Below are 24400 nucleotides of genomic sequence, written 5' to 3' on the forward strand. Positions count from 1 at the left end.
TCGTGGGGCTGAGTTGGGAGGATGGTCTTTATCATTTGATGAAATAGTCACATTTTTTTCCCCAGCACTTCAGAATTTCRTGATTCCTTGGCCAAAATTTCCCCCCACCCCGCTTGTGTGCGCAGACGCATGCACGCACACGAGCGCACTCTCTCTGTCTCTCTCTCTCCCACGCAGACTGCAGGAGAACAGCACTCATCTTCCTAGAAGTCAGTCTCACTGTATAGCACAGTTGTGGCACTGACACAGAGCTCCAAAAGGCAAGTAGGCATCATGTTTGYAGGGAAGATCACAGGCCTAGGACCGTAAGCTGGCATGTCCATTTAAACAAAAATAGTAGATTTTTGTTTTTTAAAGCAGAGGTTGTCTGTTACAGGCAACATATTTAAAGTCTAAAGTTATTCAATGACCTCCTTATGTTTTAAGAACTTCCAGGCACAGTGATATTAATAGAAATTAATAGAGATTAATAGAAAAATCACCTGTAATTGAGCTTTGACTGGGAATGTAAGAGTAGTATTGCTAGCAAGCAACAAACATAGTAGACGCTGTTCTTGCCAACTTCTAGTGCTGACAAAGGATGAATTAGACTTGATCTCAAAAATCATAGATGATGCAACTTAATGACTTTTTAAAATCATAGATGTTATTCTCCATTGTAGCTGCTTCTTTTTGGCAGTTGAGCTTTTGAGCTTTGCTCTGCAAGGATTAGGGCTAGAAATGAAAACAAAACAAAATAAAAAACCCCCGGGTGATACAGCACTGTTAAAAAGTTGGCTCTATCAGCCTAAGCTGGTCRCCAGCAGACAAGCCTTTGGGTGAAAGCTCGGCCCCGGCCTGTGGCCCGCTCGGTGCCGACGACGGTCTGCGCCGCGGCGGTGGGGGCTGCGGTTGCACGGGGCCGGTTTGCACCGCAAGCGCCGCGCCGGGGCTGGCCTGCGAGTTGCTGCCAGGTCATGCTGGTGCCCCCAGCACAGCCCCCAGCAAACCTCCGGAGGAAGGAACTCAAGAAAAGCATACAACTCTCGTGCTGTTTTTTGCAGTATTTTAATACAGCATTAAAATGCTATAATACTAGAGGAAAGCTGTATACTATCCAGCAAATAAGGCACATGTCGGAATGCCATTTTATGGACAATCCACAACAGAGGTTTCACAGCCTCCTTAGCAATGTAGTCACCAGGTAAGCACGTTGTCATCTCGATTGCTGCAGCAGAACTGGCACCTCTGAGGCCTTTGTCCATAGGTTTTGTTTGTTTGTTCTAGCTGTACAAGTTTATTAACAGTTACAGAAAATGAAATTATACAGGTCACCAACTGAAACTGCCAAGGTCAGTGGGTACAGCTAAACAAATGTAGTAATAATAGGTTAATTTTTTTAAAGCTGAAGAAATTCATAAGATACAGTGTTAGTTTTAGCACTAGTACACAATGCTGTGACTGCTGTACTAAATAACCTTTTAAAGGAAACAAGAATCCAGTACAGGGTTGGGCAGACCTCCCACTTTAGCATGGTAAAATATCAAACTAAAAACCCAATCCTTCATAAAATAATCAAACTACATGAAATGTAAAGTGTAAAAATGCTTCAAATACGTGCACATGCATATTCTATATTGCTATGAATTCTAAATTAAAATAAAAATAAATCCCTACAAGAAGCTACTTCAATCCTTCTCTGTTACATCCTTTGATTGACATTATTGCTGTAGCTGGAACTGTGTAGCTGAGCTCACAGTCTGAAGCGGTTGTGAAAGTCAAGTTGTCAAACAGCATCCCAACCGACTCTTCCCTTCTCGTCACGAAAAAGGACAAAAACGACCATCTGAAACTGAACACTTGTGCTTCAGAAATTCTGAAAGCTGAGTCTCTGCTGTGCTTTCAGCAACTTCCGCATCTCTCACGAGGTCATAAAGTGACAGTATACTGGTATTTGCTCCTCACTTGCTCTATGTCTAGTGATAGCTTTTTCTAGCAATCCTTCCCCAAATACACATAAATAAACCGTATAAACATTTTCATATAAGTCTAAGCACTTGAATAATATATTGGTTACTTAATACTGATATTTTCATCCAAGGATAACAAAAAACATATGGCTTAAAGAATTGCAAGGGTTTTTTTGTCAGAATTATGTACCAACTTTCATATAATATTTTATGTAGACAATATTTCCTCCTTAATGTAGTTCTGTTGCATACTTTATACAGACAAAAGCATTGTAAAAAAACCAAAACAAAACAAAAACCTAAAAACAAAAAAGTAAATTACTTCCATAAATATTTTCTTGAGGATACATCCTTAGTTTTGCAAAATACTTAAGAAAACTCTTACCTCTGTTAGTATCCTAGTTGAGAGGAAGGCCCTTTTGAAAGCTTCCAAGTTGTAAAAACTTTTCCCCCAATACCAAACAATACTTTTTTAAAAAAAGGCCCTCAAATATATACAAAAAAGTTACTGCAAAGAGTTTCCAGACAAGATAACAATTCAGTATTACAAGAAATATTTGTAACCATTCAAAAATTTTAACATCTAAAAAGGTTTCCAAAATACACACATAGTATTAAAAAAAAATTGAAAGGAACTCTATGTCAAGTATAACTCAAGATAAATACACATCTGCAAGTAAAACTGTAAAATACTTCATACAGGGGTAAACATTTATATCAATCATCTATATCTAGTAACTGCACACGATTGTCCCTTTGAAATACATCCTAGAAACACAAACCATCATCCCTATATCTAAGATCTCAATCAGCCCTCTGAGCACTCCAGCAATATAGCAACATTAATGGACAGCAGTGGTTTTGCAGATAGGAAACAGATCCGTATTGAAGCCCAATCAGGAGTGGAGTGATATCTTAAAGAATGATTTTTGTACGGGGATAGTTCCACTACATTTTGAAACGTTGGCAGAGGCAAGTGGAAAATTTATGTCAATTCAGTTAAATCATCAACATGTGTTTTTTGAATTATTGCATGCTATTCAGTGGCTCGCTCTTTGGATGCATACTAGAAAAAAGAAAAAGATACTCTACGTGCYTGCAGGACATAGAGAACTAATCTATAAATGCTAACGTGTCCAAAAACTCTTAGCTTTTAATGTGTCAAGTAGTTTTACTTTTGGATTAATGGCTAGAACTTCACAAGTATGCAAACCCAGGTTTAATCTAAATTTTGTGTTATACAAAAAGGTAAAATATAGAGAATATTTCTCTCAGACATACATAACTTCACATTTTTAGTTTACAAACTAAGTCCCATATAATGGGGAACTTTAAAATACACTTATTTTTAGAAATAATATATACCCTTGTGTATTTCTCTGAAATTAAAAAGCAACCTTGAGACAAAAAAGTCTCAAACTTTGCTTGTGTGGCATCATTTTCTGTCTGTGGTAGCAGCACTAGAAACTGGCTAAAACAGGGCCATGCTTTAATCTACAGGATTTTTTCTTCATCACTATTAAATGAAGCAGTTGTAACAACTTCATTGGAGTTGCATCAAGTCAAAACAGCTAAAGACCTTCGCTACTTATTTCAGATCACCGATCCTTTTCTCCAGAACACTGCCAGTGCCGAAGACAAATTCTGCATAAAATGTTCTGACTGATGGAAGAAACAAATGGGGATTTTTTCCAAAGAAGAAATAAAAATTAAAAAAAAATCTCCAATGGGAAAACAGTGCTGTGAGCTGGATGGATTTGTACGCAGACAACAAGAAGCGTCTCATGGGATCTAAAACTAAGTTTGCTAAGTACGTGCGGGGAGTCAAATTTGCCTCAGGTACCACTCTGAGAATACCAAATTTAGGGAGACTTGTGTTGATTTAAAACTCTTCTCACCACTACCTGCTTTGCTTCTGATAAGACTGTTAAAAAAATAAGACTGTTAAAAAAAAAAAAAAAAAATTAGGAACACTAGTTGACGATCTAAATGTAGAGCTGGTTACAGAGAAGATCAGAAGGTATCCATAAAATCAGAGAGGAAAAGCACTCATCCTCTTCCCATTCAAAATCTGAACTTTGGAGTAATCTTTTGTTGTTTTGGAAAAAATAGTTCATAGGTGAATTAACTTAGAAAACAAAAAGAGAGAAGCTTATGTTTTTCTAGTCAAAACCCAGGTTTGTGAAACCAAAAATCAGAAATTTCCACTCTGTGCCCTCAGCTAAAAGCCAACGATCACAGGCGACCGCGTGCTGTTCATCCCGACTTGTTCTCCCCGCGCGCCGAGGGCGAGCGTGCCGCGAGCCCCGGGGCTCCCTCCGCGCTCGTTCCCGCTCGCAGGGCTGCGGCGCGTCCCCGCGGCCCGCCCGGCCCCGGAGGGGCTTCGGGGCCTCCGAGTGGGGCAGGAGAAGCGATGGCTTCTTGCTTTCCCGCGCGTTTTGTTCTTTAGCCGCTTTTCCCCAATGTAAGTGTCCAGGAAAGTTTGTTTTCTTCCTCAGTATTCCAATATTCAGCTTAATGCTGAACATCACTTAAAAATTTCATCTGTCTACTGCCTAGGAAAATACCATGATATAAATATTGAACCTTCATAAGTATGCTTCTAAAAATTATTATTAACCTATACATATTAATTGTGTTAAAGGTAACCAGATATAGTTTTAGGAACCTTATTTTAAATTACAACCTAAAAATCCGTAAGTTAAAGGCATCACCATGCAGTGCTGAATGTGGATAAATGATTTTTAAGATGGTACTGTCATGAAAATAGCAATAATTGCATGTTATGGTGTCTTTTAGTTGGTCTTTGTTGTTTAAAATCTTGTGATATGTTGTATACTGATGTAGCTATACCAGGGGATGAGCTATTTTACTGATTTTTTTTTTTCATTTAGTGGTTATCGAAAGTCTGAAACTATTTCAAAACAGAAAGAATGGTTGGTAGTAACATCTTAGTTTCAGAGGGAAAATAAATTTTTCTCCTGGTTTTTATCTAATAGGATTTCTTTACTTGTCCTTTGGCTGAATATGATGTGTCAAGGCGAGTTTTGTTCGTGTGCTACTAAGTGCTCAAGAAGAACAAAAAAATATATCTGGTTTAGTATGCAGCTCTCTTGTGTTCATTGCTTCAGTATGTCTCATGCTTAAAGAAAAAAGACCCAGATTAACACTAGAGCTCAAGCTTTGAAAAACCACTCCTAGATTTGCCTGTGTATTTTCTTACTCTTATTTGTATGGGCAGATTAAGTCTTTTTATTTAAAAAATCTGTCTCTAAGTTAAATTTTTGAGTCTGTGCAAAAGAATGCATTCCCATTTGAAAACACTAAAATCACGTATTTTGAGAAAACTGAATCTGCTATTAGTGTTAAGTTTTTATATTATTTTAGGTTCATTTTAGCTGACGAAATTGCCTACTGGGCAAAATCAGTTTTAAAGTSATTACTGTAGTTAATATTTTAGCATTAGATAGCACTTTTCATCCAATGATGTCAAAGCATCTAAAGATATTAAGTAAGCCTCACAACACCCCTGTGAGGTAGGTATGCTAAAGTATTATTATCCCCATTTTGCAGTTGGGGAAACTGAGGCCCAAAAGGATTTTGTGACTTGCGCAAAATCAGTGAGCTAATGGAAAAATCTTGGACAGAAGCGACAAGTCCCAATGTTTATCCATTGCTCTCACCTGTAGGCTCTATCACTTGGGCTACCCATAAATAATGAAGTTTGTGAGATACGTACGCAATGTTCGCTGCCCCCAGAATAAACAGAAACAATTTTGCCCTGTTTATAGCAAAGCAGGGAAAGGGCAAAAGTTTCACCCTGGAGCAAATTTGGGAAGAGGCTCACATGTCATATGAGAATGCTCACTGTACGTTTTCAGTTTGCTGTACAAGAATTTGAMTGTACATACTGGTAATATTCCAGCATAACTTGGCATAAAACCCCTCTGGATTAGCATTATGGAATTAATCTTTAAAACAGATTTAATTTACATCAAGTTACTTAGGATTTAAAGTAATTCCACTAAATACCATTCATACAAATCAAGCTTTCTAAAGGAAACTTTGCAAAAATAGAAATTGCTGTTTTTTAAAAAATTATCCCTGTTAATTTTTTTAAAATAGTTTTTAAGTGAATAATGCAAATGAATTGCTTGTGTGTCCTTTTGCCAATGTATTCTTAAAGAGACATATAAACAAGATACTATCTCGAGGTACTTTCAGTTCATGATATTCCCCAATCCCTGATATTTCTTTGCAACAGGATGTCCCTGCACAAAGTTCTACCTGAAATGGGACAACTAAATACAATGCTTACATTTCTCCTAAGGTATATTGGTGTTTCAGGAAGACAAAAAAGAGGGAAGTTATGTAGATTGATGTTCTTCATGCCTCATAACACCCCTATGGCTAAAGAGTTTTACATTAATAATAAATTCCTACAGTAGAAAACAGGACATAAAAATATTTCCAGAAAGTGGCTTTAAAACTATTATAAATAGTAAGTCTGGCTAATCTTTCAATTAAGGGTTTGGAGGATAATTTTATGCTTTCTCATCCCCCATTATTCACAGTAAATTTAGTGTCCTTGTGGCCTAATGAATAGCACATAAACATAAAGGGACCATTTAGAGGAATTATATGACAAGAGAAGGATCTGTTAGTAGCGCAAGCAAGCCAATTCCATCTCCCCCAAAAAGCTTCTTGGAATCCTCCCTGATGCTCTGTGTCCCGTTAAGGCATTCCCTTCCTACACAAACCTCACCCTCTAACAATTATTCACTTTTTTTTTGACACACCCTGCAAAAATGATTTTGCCTAAGCCCCTGCCCAAGTTACATTAACAAAGAGAAAACATCCAAGAAAGCAGYAGCACAGAACTCTCAGACTTTCTAAATCTGGGAAAACAATAATGTTCCATCTTTTACGCTGTGGCTTGTTTAATCTTCCTCAGTCTTGTCATATAACAGGAATAGCGTTCTTGATGTGAGTGAGTACTTGCAATTAGTGTCCCCACAGTTATTTAACCTCTGCAAAAGCCATTTATAACATACACTCCTTGTGAATATAGCATCTTGCCTGATGAATAGCACTTGGTTTCACCTGGCCTTGATACAGGAACTGTGTAAACAATCAACAGAACTTGCAACAGTGGCTCTGTTGTGAACACTGTCAGTAACACTGTTTACGTGTGTGTGTGTGTGTACATATATATATATGCAAGTTATATATATATATATATATGTATGTATACAAATACACGATAGTCCTGTAAATTCCTGTTGCATGTGTGTGCATGCACAGGAGAAATGTTACATTCTACTAATGGTAAGGCATATTATTAGGTTAAAGATAGGCAATATTGGCAATTATTTTAGCTTTTGTCGTGATTTCTTTTCTTGTGTGTTGCTGTTTGTTGTACGCTGCCAGAGGATCTTGAAGGATGATGGGGACGGGAAGAGGCCACTTCGAAGGTTTATTGCACGCGACGGCAGTAGTAGCCCAAAACTTTGCACTTCTCACACAGATGCTGGGGATGTTCTTTGCTCTGATCTGAAACATCCAGGCCATCCGGCTTTTCCAGGGGTCTCTGCAGTGAAGGAAGGAAATAAGATTTGATCTAGGTTTTTCTCACAGGCTGTTAATCTATACTAGGCATGTTAAGCCTACTTTCATGCGTAACTGAGCTTTCTCCCCGTTATTCTAATGACACTGTACGTCTTTCCTGAACAGACCAAGTATTTTTTCCAGCTCCCCAGGCCAGCAGTAGGGTGTAGCCTCACAACCTTGAGTGTCATCCTTTCTCACAGAGGTCTTGTAAACTTTGTTGTAGGCAAATTACTGAAAGACTTAATTGGGAACTATATTTATGGATGTGGTGACATAGAAGCATTTATTCTCTTGGCTCGTGCAACTGAGCTGTCCCAAAGGCACTAGCGCCTAAAGCTTGGGAATCCCATTGCCCAGCAGTGCTGGGAGGGGTTAACAGTGTYAGGATTCAGTACTACTACAGCCAAGTTGTCTTGCCAATGCACAGATATTACATAAATAAGTGAGGTTTTCTCAATGCTCGACCCCATGCTTTCAAGAGTGGAATTTTTGAAGCAGAGCAGCTGCAGAGCTATTGACAAAAACGCATAGCCCTCCACCCTGAACTTGACTAATAAAGTGACTGTGTGTTTTTAATAACATTTGTGGAATCACAGGGTTGGAGGTATATTCAGCTGAGCAAGGGAGTGAAATGGCTTTGGCTTTAGTAGATCTTTTTTCTTTAATTTTCCGTGACAAGAAACAATTTCACGTTCGTTTTGAAAATAAAATGCCTGTGCTGCATACTGAAGTAAGGTTATGTGTTTGGAAAGCATAGTAGGCGGAAAAGTGATAGAGATGTGGGGTAAAACAGCATAAAGAGCACAGCTAAAATAGTTTGGGAAAAACATAATTACTCAATTTTCTTGGAGTGTATCAGACAGACAATTTTATTGCACAACGACTTGTCATTAAGACGGCAGTGCATAGAGACAGCAAATGTGGCGAAACCTGAAAACAAGCCATAAGCTTCTCACTATTAAGGATGAGAGGTTGTTAGGGGGGGAGCTCTTGCCTGCCTATTCAAAATATGATTCTAAGGATGGATAAATACAAATTACAAAATTATGGCTATTTATCTTTCCACTCCTTTCCTAAATTGTACAAGCTTGCATTTAGGTGTAAAACCTTAAAGTACATAAGATTTCTAGACATCTATTTATTATATAGAGCCTGTAGAGCAAAAATAGAGCAATCTGAATTTTTTTTCTTTTTTTTTGGTAACATAATGTTGTATGTAACATTGCAAGATCATTCCACAATCCAGAGAAAGGAAGTGTTTCACAGCTCTCTGAATGATTAAAATGAGATAAAATATATTATTTTCCTATTATCCTAAATAAAGGATGTCTGCAGCTTCTTGCTATGCTCAGTTATATTGGATGCTAAGTGCAACACTTTTATTTACTACATTACACAGCTAGTAAAAAAAAAAAAAAAAAAAAAAAGTGGAAGTTATTCAGCAGTGATTGCCAGAACTTTGTTATTGATGCAAGATTGTTACCATACATATCATAACATATTGCCCAAAGTTTTGGCTGTCCTGGGCCACATACTATACTTTGAGTTTAGCTTCATTTACAATTTAATTGCAAATTGGATTTCCTGTGTCATGCAGAGGATGCTTGGACTTAGAGGTTAGGGGCCACTAATCTCCTCCATCCAACTCCTGCAAAGAAAAAGCCCTCACTGAATTGCTGGAAGTCAGGGATCAGAATGAGACAGCTGCAATTCTAAGCCTGCAGCCCAGCTCCTGGTGCCTCCTGTGCTTCTGCCACAACAGAGACAAGAGGAGTAAGTTTTACTTGGCCAGTAAAAAGACTGTACCTTTTCTACAGTCTATTCCATCTCTGTCTGCCCCCAAATTTTCTTCAAGAATTTGCATTACATAAATGCAGTAACAGATGATGCTCAATTTCAGGAGCCCCAAGAGTTAATTTCTGCTCCCCAATGGAGAATCTGAGAGAGCCTTGAAACGCTACACTTAAAACAGGCTATTCGTCTCAGCTCTGATTGCTTCTACATGCTAGCTGTGCTTTGATTAAAGAGAAAAAAATACAGCGGTTATCATGTTTATTGATATAAGCCAGATTTTTTTTTTTTTTTTTTTTTTTTTAATACACAAGGCCTTGGGAATCATTTTTCCTGGAAATAGTGCAAAGGACATTGGGAATGCCTTGAAGCGCCAAGAGTTTTTGGACTGCTTTCAGAAACAATAGCTCTCCATGGTTTGCTTTCCCCCTGCGTTGATTGAGCTCAGCTTTTTGGCCTGTAAAGCATTTCGATTTCAGAAATGTTATTGTTACCAGCGTGTTACGACATAGAGGCTGGGGAGAGAGGGGTTACGAACACAGGAAACCAGGTTGCTAAGGGCCATCTGGAAGCAGCAAAGTAGAGGCTGGGCTACAGTTCTGGTGAGGCTCTAAGACTGCAGCTTCAAAACTCAGTGTGCTTACATAGTTTGTGTCCCCAAAAACACGCGTCGATCCAGCTTTTGCATAAAAACAAAGTTGCAGCTTATCTCCAGTTTCTGCTTGCTTTATGGATTTAGGGAGAGAAAACCCTGAAGAGCAGCTGTTCTGTTCCTACTGCTTTTTGCTGTTGCTATTCACGACAAAACCCTGCGGAGGGTTATAAAGCAGTAACCTTCTACCCGCGCACSCTTTCACAGCACCTAAAAGGGCTGGATGCTAGAGACCCGAAGAGCCGTGTGCCCGTCGAAGCCGGCCTTCCTCGGCACAGGCGGAAGGGCTCTCCTTGAGAGTTGCTCGCCGGCTTTGGTGCGGTGGGAAGCAGGGAGGGAGGAGAAGGCGGCGGACGCGAGAGGGATACGGCAGGGTGGGGCTGTTGCACGCTGCGCTGGTTTTCAGGATTGTCTCATTTGTGCAAAGGATCTGAATAGCCCAGGAGACTGCAAAAGATTGCTTTTGACTTACTGCTCTTCGTTCTGTGCTGCTATCGAGAAGCCAAGCATGAAAATGCAGCCACCCATTTGGAAAGTGGGTGGATAAGGGTGTTCAGCTGAGGAAACATTGCTTTTCCTTAGAAACAGGTGAAACAACTTGTAAAACAAAAAAAAGTCCTACTATTTTTTCTGGGAAAGATATGTTTCTATTAAATGGAGAGTTAACATACAATCTCTCAATTTGCACTGTCATTTTCTTTCTTCCTTTTTTTAGGAGGGGGGGACAGGGAGGGCATGCAGTATTTGATAGTCAAATTTTCAGTAGAAACCTGGGGGRCAGGCATTTTTAAATTCCTTGTTTATGTCTCTTTCTTTAATTTTCTCCTGGTAGTTGATGAGTGGAAATAATTCTTGTGCAGCTCYACCAGGGAAGCATTTTGTGGCAGTGTCTGAAGCCCCTGCCTGAGGGGTATAAAGCTGAAATAAATGTGTATTTAAATAGTACTTCCTATCCTGCAAATTAACTTTCATTTGTGAACTATTGCTGTCCTGGTTTACATTTATTGATTGAACCCTGCATTCCTCAAATAAGTTAAARCAAACAAACAAGCAAAACCCAGAGCTCCCTTATGAAGTTTTGGCTTGTTAGAAAAACAGAATGTGTTTTAATTTGGAGATTTTGCTGCAAGTTTTGGACCCACATAAGAGGTACYAGAGACCATGCAGGATGTGGGTCCACATCCAGATAATTAAACATTAGAAGAGGTTCAGCTCATCTACATGTGAATTAAGCTTTCAGAAATGGGGCAAAACTGAATGTTCACAGGTTTTGGTGGAGGCTTGTAAGCTACTTTTCAGAAGGCAAATCAATTGCTGCTAGGAGCTGGTGTTAGAGAAAAGTTTGATAGGACATCTTTGKAGAAAAGAAGCAGAATAGAATGATATGCTGCTCATGTTTGTATTTAGAACTTCAAAATTTTGATTACTTTAAAATGGAACAATTTCATCAAACTATAGATAGATGAGGGGCCACATCAAYGTTCAAATGCAAGAATATGCAACATAAGTAGCTTTCTGGGTGCATGGCCCCAAGTCTTAATGGAGCAAATAAGATAATTAAATTTAAATGGCAGATCAGATGCGTGAACAGCAATAGACTCCACAACTATAGAGGCCATCACAGACTGGGGTGATCTATGTTCCCACCGCTGGAGTGCTCCAGTATGGCAGGYTGGGGTTCCCCCTCCAGCTGCTGTGGAGCAGCAAGGAGTCAAGAGATCATATGCATAAGTGTAAACAGTGTACTGGACTAAGGTACAGGGTAATCAGTGGAGGAAGGGAAGGCTCTGAGKGAAGAGAGGCTCCTGGGCAATTCAGCCCGTCTACCGGAATTATGATGGAATCACTCYATTGCCCGTGGAAATAATAGTTTGGATATCATGAAGAACATATTTACATACTAAATTATTTTCAGTCYAACGGAGTAAATTCCTGACAGCTGGAAGAAAACAGGGTCCAAGAGGACAAGTCAGTCACCAGATGGCTGGTTTTGCACCAGTGCAACAGCTGTCAACACAAACAGCACTGGAGTTGGCCACAAGGTCAAAGAAGAAGCCTTGACAAGAGGCCAGCCAGGAAGCAACCACAGGCACAGATGCTGCTGCTAGAGTGGGGCAGGGAAGAAAATGAAAACTCAAAGGTTAGCATCTGGGCTGTTACAGTGACAAGGACGCCAGTGAATAGCTATGAGGACTGGTTCCCTTCCTGGAGCAGTATAAAAAGGAGCATAAACAACTACAAAACCCAAATTGCTGGGAAGAATAGGAGATAAGGTTAAGTCCCATCTGAGACTTTTGTTTATCTTCAGAACAACTAAAGTGACTACCCAGAAAACTTCTTCTGGAATAGCCATAGAGCAACTTTCTTAGGGTAGTTCTTTGTACTTTACCAAGGCTTGAGCTCAACAGGCCTCTAACTTTTGCCCCGTGTCCTAGCCGTCCTGTGAATTCCTGTGAGTATTCCAGTGGAGAGACTTACTACTTCAGGAGATGCAAAAGAAGGAACACAGTGGCAAACAYGGTCATGAAAATGAAAACGCACGTGGTGCTTCCTTGGAACAAAGGCCGGGTTTGTGGCAAGGCTACGCGAGTGTCACGGGGCTCTGCCGCAGCAAGTGCCACCTGATTCCCTACTCAAAGGAACTAGCCTGGCGAGCGGCAGCAGCCCTGCTAGTTAGGCTCTTGTATTACTCTCTGTAACATACATTCAAGCCTCCCTCTCTTAAACGCAGAGATTTACAGTTTTGTTTATAGCGCACTCAGAAGTACRTACACAGCTGTAAAATTGCTGTGACTTCTCCTGTCCCAGAGAGATTAAAAGCTCATTCTCACAGAAAGGGTATGCGCAATAAGAGTGCAGGACTGCACAGAAACATCCCTCTTGGCGAACCGGCATTGGAACATTTCCTCCAGTGAAATGAGTCTCGGGCCACCGAGAACAGGCTGTGGTGGAAGCGTGGCTGCTCTGATAGCTGGGGACCAACTAGGAAAAGGTATGCATAGGAAATGAGGATTTTAGCATCACTGTACAAGCCRCTCAAAGATCCAGCACACGTACTTGAATTGCTACCCCAGAGCTATCCAGAGGAGAGACCATCATCTTCAGCACTGTGATATTATTGCCTGAGCCAGTTAAGTGGAAGTACTCTGCGATGGCTCTGGCCATCCCTTTTGACATAAAGTGGATGAGCCCTACCAGACTGTGAAGAGTACATAGCCTGTGAGCAAAGCAGGGAAGATGAAATGGGAGGATGGAGAGGAGGACTGGAGAAATGGGCAACCTTGGGAACTTAGAATAAGCTGTGAATTCTTTGTAATGAATATTAAGCAATCCTGAACATAAGGTTTTTTTTTTGTTGTTGTTGTTGTTGGTTGTTTGTTCTAATATGGACAAAAGCATAACCCTGGATATTCAGTTATGTAACAAAGCGTGATGGCCCATGTGGTTTTACTTTAGCTGTTGAACAGACTCTACAGAGGCAAATCTTTCTAGTGAGAAACTGGGAGTACTGAGGTACTCGCTTGGTATTGTTGGAGGAAGTGAAACCACTGCTTTTTTTTTTTTTCTTTTTTTTTCTTTTTCCTTATATCCATACTACTGCCTAAGTATCCTGTACTGCTCAGGTTCAAGCTCAGAACAGGGATGTTGATCTGACCTGGGATGAGTCTTCCTGTGTGTAGACAGATGACTGCATATAATGTGCCAGTTCTTTAATGTTGTGTACACTTTTGAGAATGGAGACTTTTACTATATGTCCTCACCAGGAAAATGTGAACCTGACTGTCCTAAGATGTTCTCTGAATTGTTTGCGGTTGGGTAACTTTTGTAGCTTTGGAGGCTGTTGCAACTTGAAGTCTAGTAAATGCTGAGGAAACAACAATAAGTTGCATCTTTTGATAATGATTTTGATTTTTTTAAACTCTTAGGTCACAACAATATGTTTACCAAACAGTAGGGAAAAGAGTAACAAAAAGCTAGGATGCTGATTTCCACCTCATTGCAGAGAGGAAGTATAGACCACATAGATGGCTCTGTGAAAAAATCATTTATTTCACCAGAGGTAAATTCTGTCTGAACCAGAATGGAGGTAAAACTCCTGTTTGGCCAGGTCATCTGGATTTTGTCAATACAAACTTTTTTTTTTTTTTTTTTAAGTGAACTATTTGTACTGTGATCACATCACTTGCATAGTGTGGTGACTTTGCAGGGAAAGAATAGATACTACAAAGCAGCAGTATTGATTTCTTTGACTTGAATGGAGTTTTATTTCTATAGGTGTACTGAGGTACTGAGTGTAAATATGGAACAAGAGAAGCATGGCTTCTAGGGAGAGATAACTTCTTTTCTTAGATGAGTTAAACTGGAAGAAATATTCAAAGGCTAGCAAAAGTCCTCCCCTTCAGATCTCTCTTCTCTCCAGCCTCTCCCCTCCTTACATATATATATATATATATATATATATATATATATATTAAACATACATATACATATATTTACATAATATACACATACACACACACACATACATATAAAAGCAAGTAAAAATAATAGGTACACAAACTAATTTGCTACAACAGTATTTCTGTAGAAGGAACAGTCCCATGTTACTATAATCTGCAGTCTCATCTATTGTTGCAATCGTGTGCCAGAAGATTAAGATGAGAGTGAAAATACTTTGTTATTTTTGATCTCATATAACAAAGTCAGTAGGAGTCTTGCTATAGCATGGAATTAACTGAGGATATCCACTAACGCACCGAGAGAAAAAAACTGATTGCTAAAAACTTTTAGAAATGCATAGGAACTCAGCTCATGGATGAGAGCTCTCCTATTGTGGCTGCCAACAGAGTAACTACAATCTAAGAAATAAATGGGAAATATATGCAGAAAATGCTAAGGCAGTCTAGTACTGTAAATAGTTTATTATAATAAAAGCTAAAACCAGAATAACCCTGTGTGCGCATTACGCATGTTTGCTTTAATTCTCATTGTAGAAACACTGGACTCTTTAACTAAAAAGAAATCTTTCACTGCAATTTTTATAAAATAGAGTTGCTAGAGTAAGAGTACTAGTGACTGGATACATAGTATTTTCCAAAACAATGTAGAATAACACTGCACAGACAAATGCTGATAAATGTGTAGAGAGAATCTAGCGTGGCACTGGCACTTGGACAAAACACACGTATGGGYCAGCAAAGAGGCTGAGCCAAGAAGCAGCGCTGACCTCGGGCAGCCTAAGCGCTCTGCTGCTGGCGATGACCAGCTGCTGCGTTCGTTACTCTCTGGCTATAGCTGAGGTGTTTAATCAGAAAAAGCACAGGGCACCTCTGGAAGAATGAAAAGAAAATAGAATGATGACAGTAAAACCAAGAAAGAGAAGTAGACTGAGGTGAGGCAGAGACAATAAGATATGAAACCTTCCAGCTTGAGGCTGTAAGTTCAAAATCCGGGAAAGAGCACTAGTGACTGGCTGCAAGCTGTTTATATCTGGAAGTCTAGTCGAAACACACTCTGTCCAGTCTCAAGATCTCACCCAGTTGCAATATCTACTGCTGGGGGCATGAATGCCTGAATAGACCGGAAAAGCAAAACTTTTCCACATCCTCAGGTTTTGCCTCTTCAGGGAACATCTTGGAAACAACTCGGAGGGGGCGGGGAGGGCAGGCAGTGGAAACCTGCACAGCACATGCTGCCGTTATTTACTCAAAAACAAAATACGTGGCTTCACGGCAAGCAAACACGGCTTACGTAAGCACGACAGGCTGCAACCGTTCTTTGATAACCTTAGTGCTTTGCTGATGCAGRCTTCTCTGGCCCTGCCTCGAGGGGTGGCTTTGTCCCAGGGACTACTTGCAAACCTTCTTTACTATAAAATATACATATTCCCAAGTCTATAATGTTTCTTGTATAGTGTGGATGGGATATCTCTTGGGAGATTTTTTGTGACCCTTTGAACGCTAACATAAATGATGGAAAGAATTTAGAAGAACAAGGTAAATATTTATAAACTTGTATTATAAATCAGTGATCTTGTAATTTCTCTGACCCTCAACACCGCTTCCATCCCTGTGATAAATGACTGCATTGCTCACCCTGGATTTTGGTGCAGTTGTCTGAGCAAGCTGTCTAAACAGAGGCAAGGAACCTTAGAAACTTTGAAGTTGTGTCTCATGCAAGTGAGTGAAAGAAAATTGCTTAGCTTTCCTTCCGTATGCAGTTTTCCACAAAAAAAAGAGGCCCTTTCCCTTTTCTCACTTGCAATGTAGTTTCCAGTCACAGTTTTGTCAGGGGGAATTACAGTGCAGCTTCTTATTTTGGGGTTTGGAATCAGAGTGGTATTAGCCCAGAAACAGCGCGATGGATCACATCCTCTTGCCTGGTCAACAGAAACAATGATATTGACTGGCTCAGCCATAAGGTCACTGTGAACTAGAATAATTCCTATGATACAAGGAAAAAAAAGGGAAAATCATCTCATAGTGAAGTATGCTGAGTTAAAAGAAGGCTTCTGCCACAATGTGTGGCTAATGGAGGGGGAAAAAGTAGGTACTTTGGGGTTGCASTGTAGGAGGCTTCAGATACTTCATTTTAAACTGAAATTCATAATGGTCCACGGTATTAGCAATTCCAAATCAGTATTTTGGCTGCATATTGCCACGCAATGTTGCTGTAGAAATGGAGCCAAATTTTGTCCTTAGAATTATGTGTATATGCATATGTGTTTAAGAGGAGGAAATACAGACAATTAGCTATTACTGGCTGGGATAAACCTTAATAAACCTATTCTATTTCCTTTTCCTGTTTGTTCTAATGATTTTTCAATATTCATTTTCAGTATTCAATCCCTTTCAATTTTTTATTTTTTTCATCATAGTCACAGTATTCTTCTTTGGACAAGTTTCTCCTCCCACTCCCTGTCCCTCCTTTCCCCCCAGTCACATAAAATAGTATGAAGTGTTCCTTATGGGCCCATAGAAGAAGCTTTATATAGGAATTTTACAAGTACTTAGGTAGTTAATGAGACACCTAAGGCTCCTGGTGGAAATTCTTTTCCACTTATTGCAAGTACATCTGAATGATTCGTCTGTGACTTAAGTATTTTCTATGAGTGGACAGTAGGTAACTTGACACATGTAGAGCTCTATTTATTGCTGAGGTTCAGCTAGGATGAATTACATCTGAGGAAAATCACACCTCTTGAATTCTATTGAAATAATTCTCACTCTTTCCATCTACAACAATTTTCTACAATATTGCAAAATCCAACTCATTTTTTTCCATGATGTTTCTTGCCTTTGTTCCGTATCAGCCATCTTGAAGTGAAATGTTATTGTGTGACTTCTTCAGACAGCCACACTCACAGATCTCTTGTATCTGATTGTACTGGAATCGATAGGATTAATTCTAGGTGTTGCTGCAGTATCACCTGCTGTTCTTGAATCATTTCCTAGAAGGGAGCCAGGAGTGGTTTTCTTCTGGTTATGCAAAGTAGAAATTTTGCACAACTTATTGGCCAAACTTATTTATTATGCTGTGGTTAAAACTGACTTTCTGCGTGAAAATTCAGCTTTGACCAAGTCAACTTGTAGCCTGATTTGTCACGGAAAGGAGAGGTATGGGCTCACGCAATTGGTCTGCCTGTCTCCCATTAACAACCACTAATAGGGATGACTGTTTGCAACCAGTCCTGATGGTGTAAAACAGGAACTGGAAGTCAGGTTTCACCTCGGCAGGGGGAAGGCTGGGCAACTGGAAATGCAGCTGTGAGTAGGGAAGCTGATGCAAGGGAGATGCACAACTCCAATCTATTGGGAGCAGGGGGGAAGGCTGTGCTATTGCTGGTAAGATGAACTAAACTCTTCCTCTTTGCAGACACAGATTTCCTAAGGGCAAAGCTGCTACTTAGAATTGCTGCTTCCAGCTTAATAACACGCTTTCCCTTGAAGCTTACTTTGCTTGGGCATCACTTAGTATTACTGAAACAGAGAAATTTCTCTGACTAGGCTCTCTTGCTTTACTGCTGTTAACTAAAGGATTTTGTTGGCAGGAGTTAATCTTAGTATTCTTCTTTTATCACTAATCTTTAGAAATAAACATAACCTCTCTACCAAATCCAACCCTGCCCAACAAAGGACAAAAAGCGAAGGAAGCATCGGAAATAACTGCACTGACACCAATGGAATAAAAAACATTAAATTGGTGTAAATATGAAGAGGATCAGAAGTACTAGCAGGCCCACTGTTACTGCTGCACTTTGTTTTACTCTATCTTTTGGTGACTCTATCCAACATTAAGGCCTCCCGGTCTGTTTTTATAGTAGAAATAGGTAGAATTTGTTCTGGAGCTATTTTTATTGAAAGATAAGATACTCTGATTTTGCAGCTCTCATGGCACCAGACCCCATTATAAGGACTGAGAATAACAGCTTGTCTGGGGAACAGTTCTTGTGTCATGTTATACGCACCATGATAATGTTTACTTATATTTGTGGAAAAAACACAGGTAGGGGTGCAAAAGYTGTTTATAGTATTCACTAGGAACAAAAGCTTGCAGCTGTCTAGCTTGTCCTGTTCTTTAATGTTGTTTGAGACATTTGTGCTTTACAAATTCAACAAGTACGTGCCTAGTTCCAAGCCTGTACATCAGCAGGTCTGCAGTTCTCCTACCTGTTTGTGAGGATAAACATTGATGTGGCACTTGATACATTCTTGTCCCATGTTAGCCCATGAGTTTCCACTCATCCATTTTCTCTTGCATTTGGGACACTTGTATTCACCAAAACAACGTTTCTTGCCCTGGTATGGAGTCAGACCTTCTCCTTTTGGACGAGCCTGAAACAAAACAAAACAAAAAGGGGAAGTAGCAATAAATGACCCAAAAGGCTGGGAGGCAGAAGYAGAAAAGTAAATTTTTATTAGGAGATACTGGCAATTCATTACTATGCAGATATGTATTATTACATCTGAAAGTGCAAACTAGGGTTGAGTAGGGAAGGAAGACATATTTTTTATTAGTGTAATCRCTCACTTCATTAATCCCATTAAGTTTTTTTCTCTTTGTGAACAATGTTTCATTGATCTCTACATTTTGAGGGATATAGGAAGGGATTCCCAAATATAATGGATTGTTACGATGTCTAAATGTTCAATGAGTAAACAAGCTCTCTCTAGTGAATATTGAAGAACTCTAAATATTCTCACTGAAAGTGTTTGTTGTACTTAAAAGCACAGTAATGCACATAATATACTAATATGTTAGGTGAAGAGCAGAGGATTACACACAGCTGTTTTGAAGATAGCTGTAAAGATGCAGCCACCTTCCCAGAGACTGAAGCATTTCAAGGTGTTGACATACTGCCCACATCCCCATGGCATTTTGTTTGTTGTTGCCTAGAGGGAGAGGCTTTTCTCTTGGATAGGGGCAGAATGGTACCATTGCCTACCAAGGGGTTCTCTGTTGTCCATTCATATGTTATGCCTCCAGGGCATTTTTCTTTAGGGTTCCCAGATTAAGTTTACAAAAGTTAAATGGCCTATCATTCTGAGAAAGGGTTTGTTTTGTTTTGGGAGCTTGTACAATTTCTCGGCGTGGAGGTCCAAATTGTTTCCTATGTGAAAATACGGGTTGAAAAGCAGGTGCTTGGCAGAAGACCTGAGCTTGGCAGGAACTTTGGGACTCCAGCTCCCACGGCCCACAGGGATCATGTATGCTGTATTCCTTCAATGGTTGCACGCAGGAGCAAGTGGTAACAGACTGCTGAGCATGATCCATCCTGCATACTGGTGAACGGAAGAAGAGTAGGGGCCCCAAACCTATTTTACCCTCCCTCTCTCTCTCTTTTTTTTTCCCTGTAGTGTCAGGGAAGAGAATTCCCTATTTGTTTTTTCATACTCATTCTTCAGTGTAGTGATATGTTTCTTTAAAAATCAAGCACCAGTAGTAACCTGCATTACTAATAGAGAAACATTTTTAATGATTTGTTTGCTGACTCTCAAGCTGACAGGTCACTGAAAGTGTTCTGGCTCATGCCTCACAGACCATGAAGCTGATGCTAGGACACACATGTTTACAGAAGTGTTGCACCAGAAAAAAAACCTTGGTATAATGAGAAACATTCGGAGCTCTGAGACTGAGAGCTGGCAGGCACCATGGTGTCCCTTGATAAGGATGAGAGATTGTAATTGAACATAGGTCAGGAAAATGTTAATTTATGGAGACATCCCTATTTTGGACACCTAATTTGGCTCTGTCTCTCAGAAATTTGTAGCACGACTCAAGTCTCTGTAAGAAGGAGCCATCTGCTCTCTTCGCATAGAAGTTCTCACGGAATGAATAGGAGGAACTCTGAGTTCTTCTCTTCCCCTCCTTGGCCCAAGGCTTCAGAGGTTGTTTTGTTTGCAGTTTCAACTGGGGCTATGTTATCTGACCGGTAGAAAAGAATTAATTCCAACTCTCAGTTTCAGTGGCGCTCTAACTTAAGCTCTTCCTGGAGAGTCAAACCTGGAACTGTAGCTTCCCTTAGCTACCCTTACTAAGAAGCAGTCTTTTTAGAAAAAGTGGAGGTCACTGGGTGCATTGTTTCCAAAAGTAATAGCACAGACTTTGGAAGCACAGCGTGTCTGAAGTTTTGCAAATGTTTATAAACAGTGTTTAAACATCACACTCCCACTGCAATATGTTATGCCAGCCATAAACAGTATTTAAACATCAGACTCCCACTGCAATATGTTCCCCTAGCCACAGTTTACAGACGGGAAACATTTGGAGATGACTACTTTGAATGGGGCTAACGACTACAGGTTTCTCAAGTTTAGGTAGCTGACTTCAGAGGCACCAGGATGAAATGCTCTGCCCTCACAAATGCACTGGAGGGCACTGAAGGCTTTAGACTGTGGAGTCCTCTGTGTGTATAGCGGGCACCACAAATGGAGGCTTTCCAAATTAGATGCTACTTCGAAAATTTGGCCTCTCCGACTTGCTCAGTAAATCGGAAGCAGAACCAGCAAAAGAATGTAGGAGACCTGACTCCAGTGGTAATTTCCTGTTATAATCGCTAGACTAAACTTTTGATTTATTTTTATTTTAACTTTTCAGCTGTCACAGCTCCCTCCTCAGTCAGTGACTTTAATTAGTTTGCTGGCAAAGATACAACATTCTCTGTAGGTGTTTCACTATTATGCTTTATGGATGTTTATACTTTACCCTAACAGATATTTTCCTTCCCGTATCTCCAGTTTTCCAAACTGTGCCCCACAGGGAATTTGGATTCTCAAACAAAAAAGCTCATTCTCTCTAGTGAGAAACATCATTAGTACTGACAGCAGCGAAGGCAATCCTCCAACTCCCTCCACCCTCCAGGTCCAACAAAGCTGAAAGTCTGACAAAGCATTTGGTGGAAGGCAAAACCTGAGTGAGATACACTAATGGCCTGAAAGGTCCTGAGCTCATTTATTTAGTGTCTGTGGCTTCACCAGCGCAGCTGAATTACATAAACATTTCCAAGAAACAGACTGCTCCTTCATGTCTGAGAAGCCAGCGCTGCCTGGCGGGGTGTGCGAGTGCCTGGTCACTCGGTGACAGCGGAGTCTTGGTACTCATCCAACCAGAGGGTGAAAATAATTTCACCAAAGATTGTTCTTAACTAACTACTAGAAGAGAGCAAGGAGACGCATTCTTTGACTTTTSATGCTAGCCTAAAGCCTCTTATTTCACAAATGGTGAGATTTACCTTGTTTAAGCAATTAACCTCTGATTCCCTTCCCCCACATACCAACTCAATTTGAAGTGGTTAACAGCAAACCTTTTTCGATGTTTTGGTCCTACAGTTCCCTCAGTAAACATTATCTCCTCTTATTCTTTTTGCAGATAGGCACTTATTCATTTTATTAATCTGGCAAAGTTATGCCACTATCATAATGGCAAAATATTTTGTTGTTACCATGTTACCATACGCTGTCCTGTTCCTTTTAGTTCCAGGTAGTGTTTGGCACAGTTTCTGCACTTGGCTGTGGAAGTTTTGGGAAACACTATCAGATTCATACCATGTTTGAAATTACATTCAGACAGGGTTGTAAACTATAACATGGACAAGTTTTTTGCATTTTTAGCTCACTTCTGTCTGGGTAGTTGACAATTTTATGCTGTGCTTTAAAAACTGATTAGACAGGCTTACTCTATAAAAACAAACCTTCCAGCACTTCTCCTGCCATGTGACTGTTTTCCTCTCCAACAGCTTTATGTATGTTCGCACAGATATTTCAAAGATTATTTAATATAGTCAATACAGGTAGGCATTTGAGGATGACTAAAAATCCAAATAGATTTTTCTTTAAGTAATGGCTAGTTTCTGGTCCTTCAAGTGTATCTCTGTCTAGACCTAAGCCTCCCTAATAGCCTCTTTGTGCTGCTTTGGGGGTTTCTGCGGAGAGGAAAGCCTTCCTTCCCTTGGAGAGACCCGTGGGGAAATGGGGCGGTCAGAGATGCTGTGGCAGCCCCTTTCCACTTTGTGAACCCCAGCTAGGGAACGACCCTTTTTCTGCCATGGCAGTCCTTAGCGTTTTCCTTCTTTCTTTCTTTCTTTCTTTCTTTTTTTTCTTTAACCTAAACAAACCAAAAAGAAGGAATGAGGCACAAATTAGAGCCGATCTTGGGCTGGTCTCACTAGTGCTGCAGCTGAAGGGGACTCCGGCTGGCCCTGGATTGAAGAAGCAGTGCAATTCTGCAAAAGCTCTTGCTGGGCCCTGCGGCCAGCAGCAGTCAGACACATGAAATGACCCTGCCCTCTGATTCATGGAAGGGCTCACTGGCAGTGTGGAAGCAATATATTATCCTGGACATTCAGAGAAATGCTAAGACAAATAATCTTTGCAGGTGTACCTAATGCAYGTGCCTAAAAGCAGTGCATGGGTTTACTTTAACAAGATCCAATGTGTGCATAAAGCCAGTATTTTTTTTTTGTGTGTGTGGCACAGCAATGAAAATGACATCAATATTCAATCCTTCATTGACACCCAGCTGCCTCTATTTTTTTGTATCCCTCTTCTTTCCTCAGCCAAAACCACAAATTGGCCATAATAAGATTTTAAAATTGTTTAAGTTGAGCTTTTCTGCTGGTAAGCGGCCAGCTGTGCTCTAACAGAACTGATCGGATTGTGCATCTCACAGAAGAATCTGCCAAATCACTTGGCAGTGATGGACATAATAAAGGACTCTTTGCTTTCCCAAGACAATTCTCTCAAAGTATCAGTTTGCACAGTCAGCACAAACAAAACAAAACACCCCCATGCCATGCTTAAGACTAGATTCATTATAAACAACTTGCAGAGGGTTCCCTCAAAGCGAAATGCATAGGAATGACTTACTAAATGCTCTTCTTCCCTTCATCTTCCTCCTGAGTTTGAGTTACATAGCTGAAAGGTTCAGAATATAGGAGAAAGATGGTACAGTGAAGAGGACCTCTTTAAGGGTCTGTGTGTAAGGATACTTTATCAAAAAGAGCAGAAACGCGACAATAGAGAACACTAGCTTGATCCCCTGGCTGGCTCCCAAGTGATTTGCCTGYGGGCCAGAGCTGTATTTTGCAATGTGAGCCCTCTGGCACTCTCAACCGTAAGTCAGCACAACTATTAGATGGGATTAAAAGACTTATAGCACTTTTATTTTGTACTCCTCTGCATGCATAGTTTTGAGGAAGACCAGAAGACCCAAAATGTTCAAATGGAGAAGGAAAAAGGAAGTATTATGACCAATTTGAAGTACTGAGTGTTCCTGACTCTGCTGCAAGTTACGGAGCACTGGGCAATTCACTTAAGTCCTCTGTGACCTTTCTTAGCTCTGAAGGCCATGTAGAAGCATCAAGACACTTGCACACATATGAGACTACTCAGCAAAAAAAAATGACCTATAAAAAGGAATCTGTAGATTTGCCAGCATTTTAATTTGTTCTTTCTGATTTTTATGTTACTTTAAATTTGAGTATCAACAGACARATACAGAGGTTATGTTTAGCGAACTAAATATAGCTGGTCTATTTTTGCTTTCTGTGCATAGTACTGGTGTATAATGTTGCTGATGTTGACACTGTGGTCACTTTTGAAGTATTTAAATGAACTGGAACTGCATCTTTAATTACYGCATCAATATAGAATGAGTGTCTAGGGGATACAGAAACAAAATTAATGCTTTGCTTCATCCTTGTCTCTGGCACAATTTATGTGTAGTGTCACGATGAGAACTCTTACTTGATATAGGACAATTAAAGGAAAAGCAGGATAACACTATTGGAAGGAAGACTTTTCATTACAACATTATTATTAAAATAAAAATACCTGTTACTTGATTTACCAAGCAACAGATACTGAGGGGTTTCTAGATACTGCCAGGTTAATGATGCTAT

The 24400-nt window shown here is 40.0% G+C and overlaps 1 protein-coding gene across 1 annotated transcript in view; it reads right to left on the reverse strand.

Moving 5' to 3' along the window:
• Positions 1 to 1031: 1031 nt before the first annotated feature.
• ZCCHC24 (zinc finger CCHC-type containing 24) overlaps positions 1032 to 24400 on the reverse strand; it is a 99856-nt gene continuing 76487 nt past the window's right edge. Inside the window, exons 2-3 of the mRNA XM_085312318.1 lie at positions 18672 to 18836; positions 1032 to 7539 (exon numbers count right to left, since the gene is read on the reverse strand). Coding sequence (XP_085168444.1) covers positions 7426 to 7539; positions 18672 to 18836 — 279 coding nt within the window. The 3' untranslated portion in view covers positions 1032 to 7425. The remainder of the gene's footprint in view (positions 7540 to 18671; positions 18837 to 24400) is intronic.

The sequence above is a fragment of the Rhea americana genome, unplaced genomic scaffold (genome assembly GCF_003343005.1).
Source record: "Rhea americana isolate MKP2758 unplaced genomic scaffold, rheAme1 scaffold_36, whole genome shotgun sequence".
Classification (NCBI taxonomy): Eukaryota; Metazoa; Chordata; class Aves; order Rheiformes; family Rheidae; genus Rhea; species Rhea americana.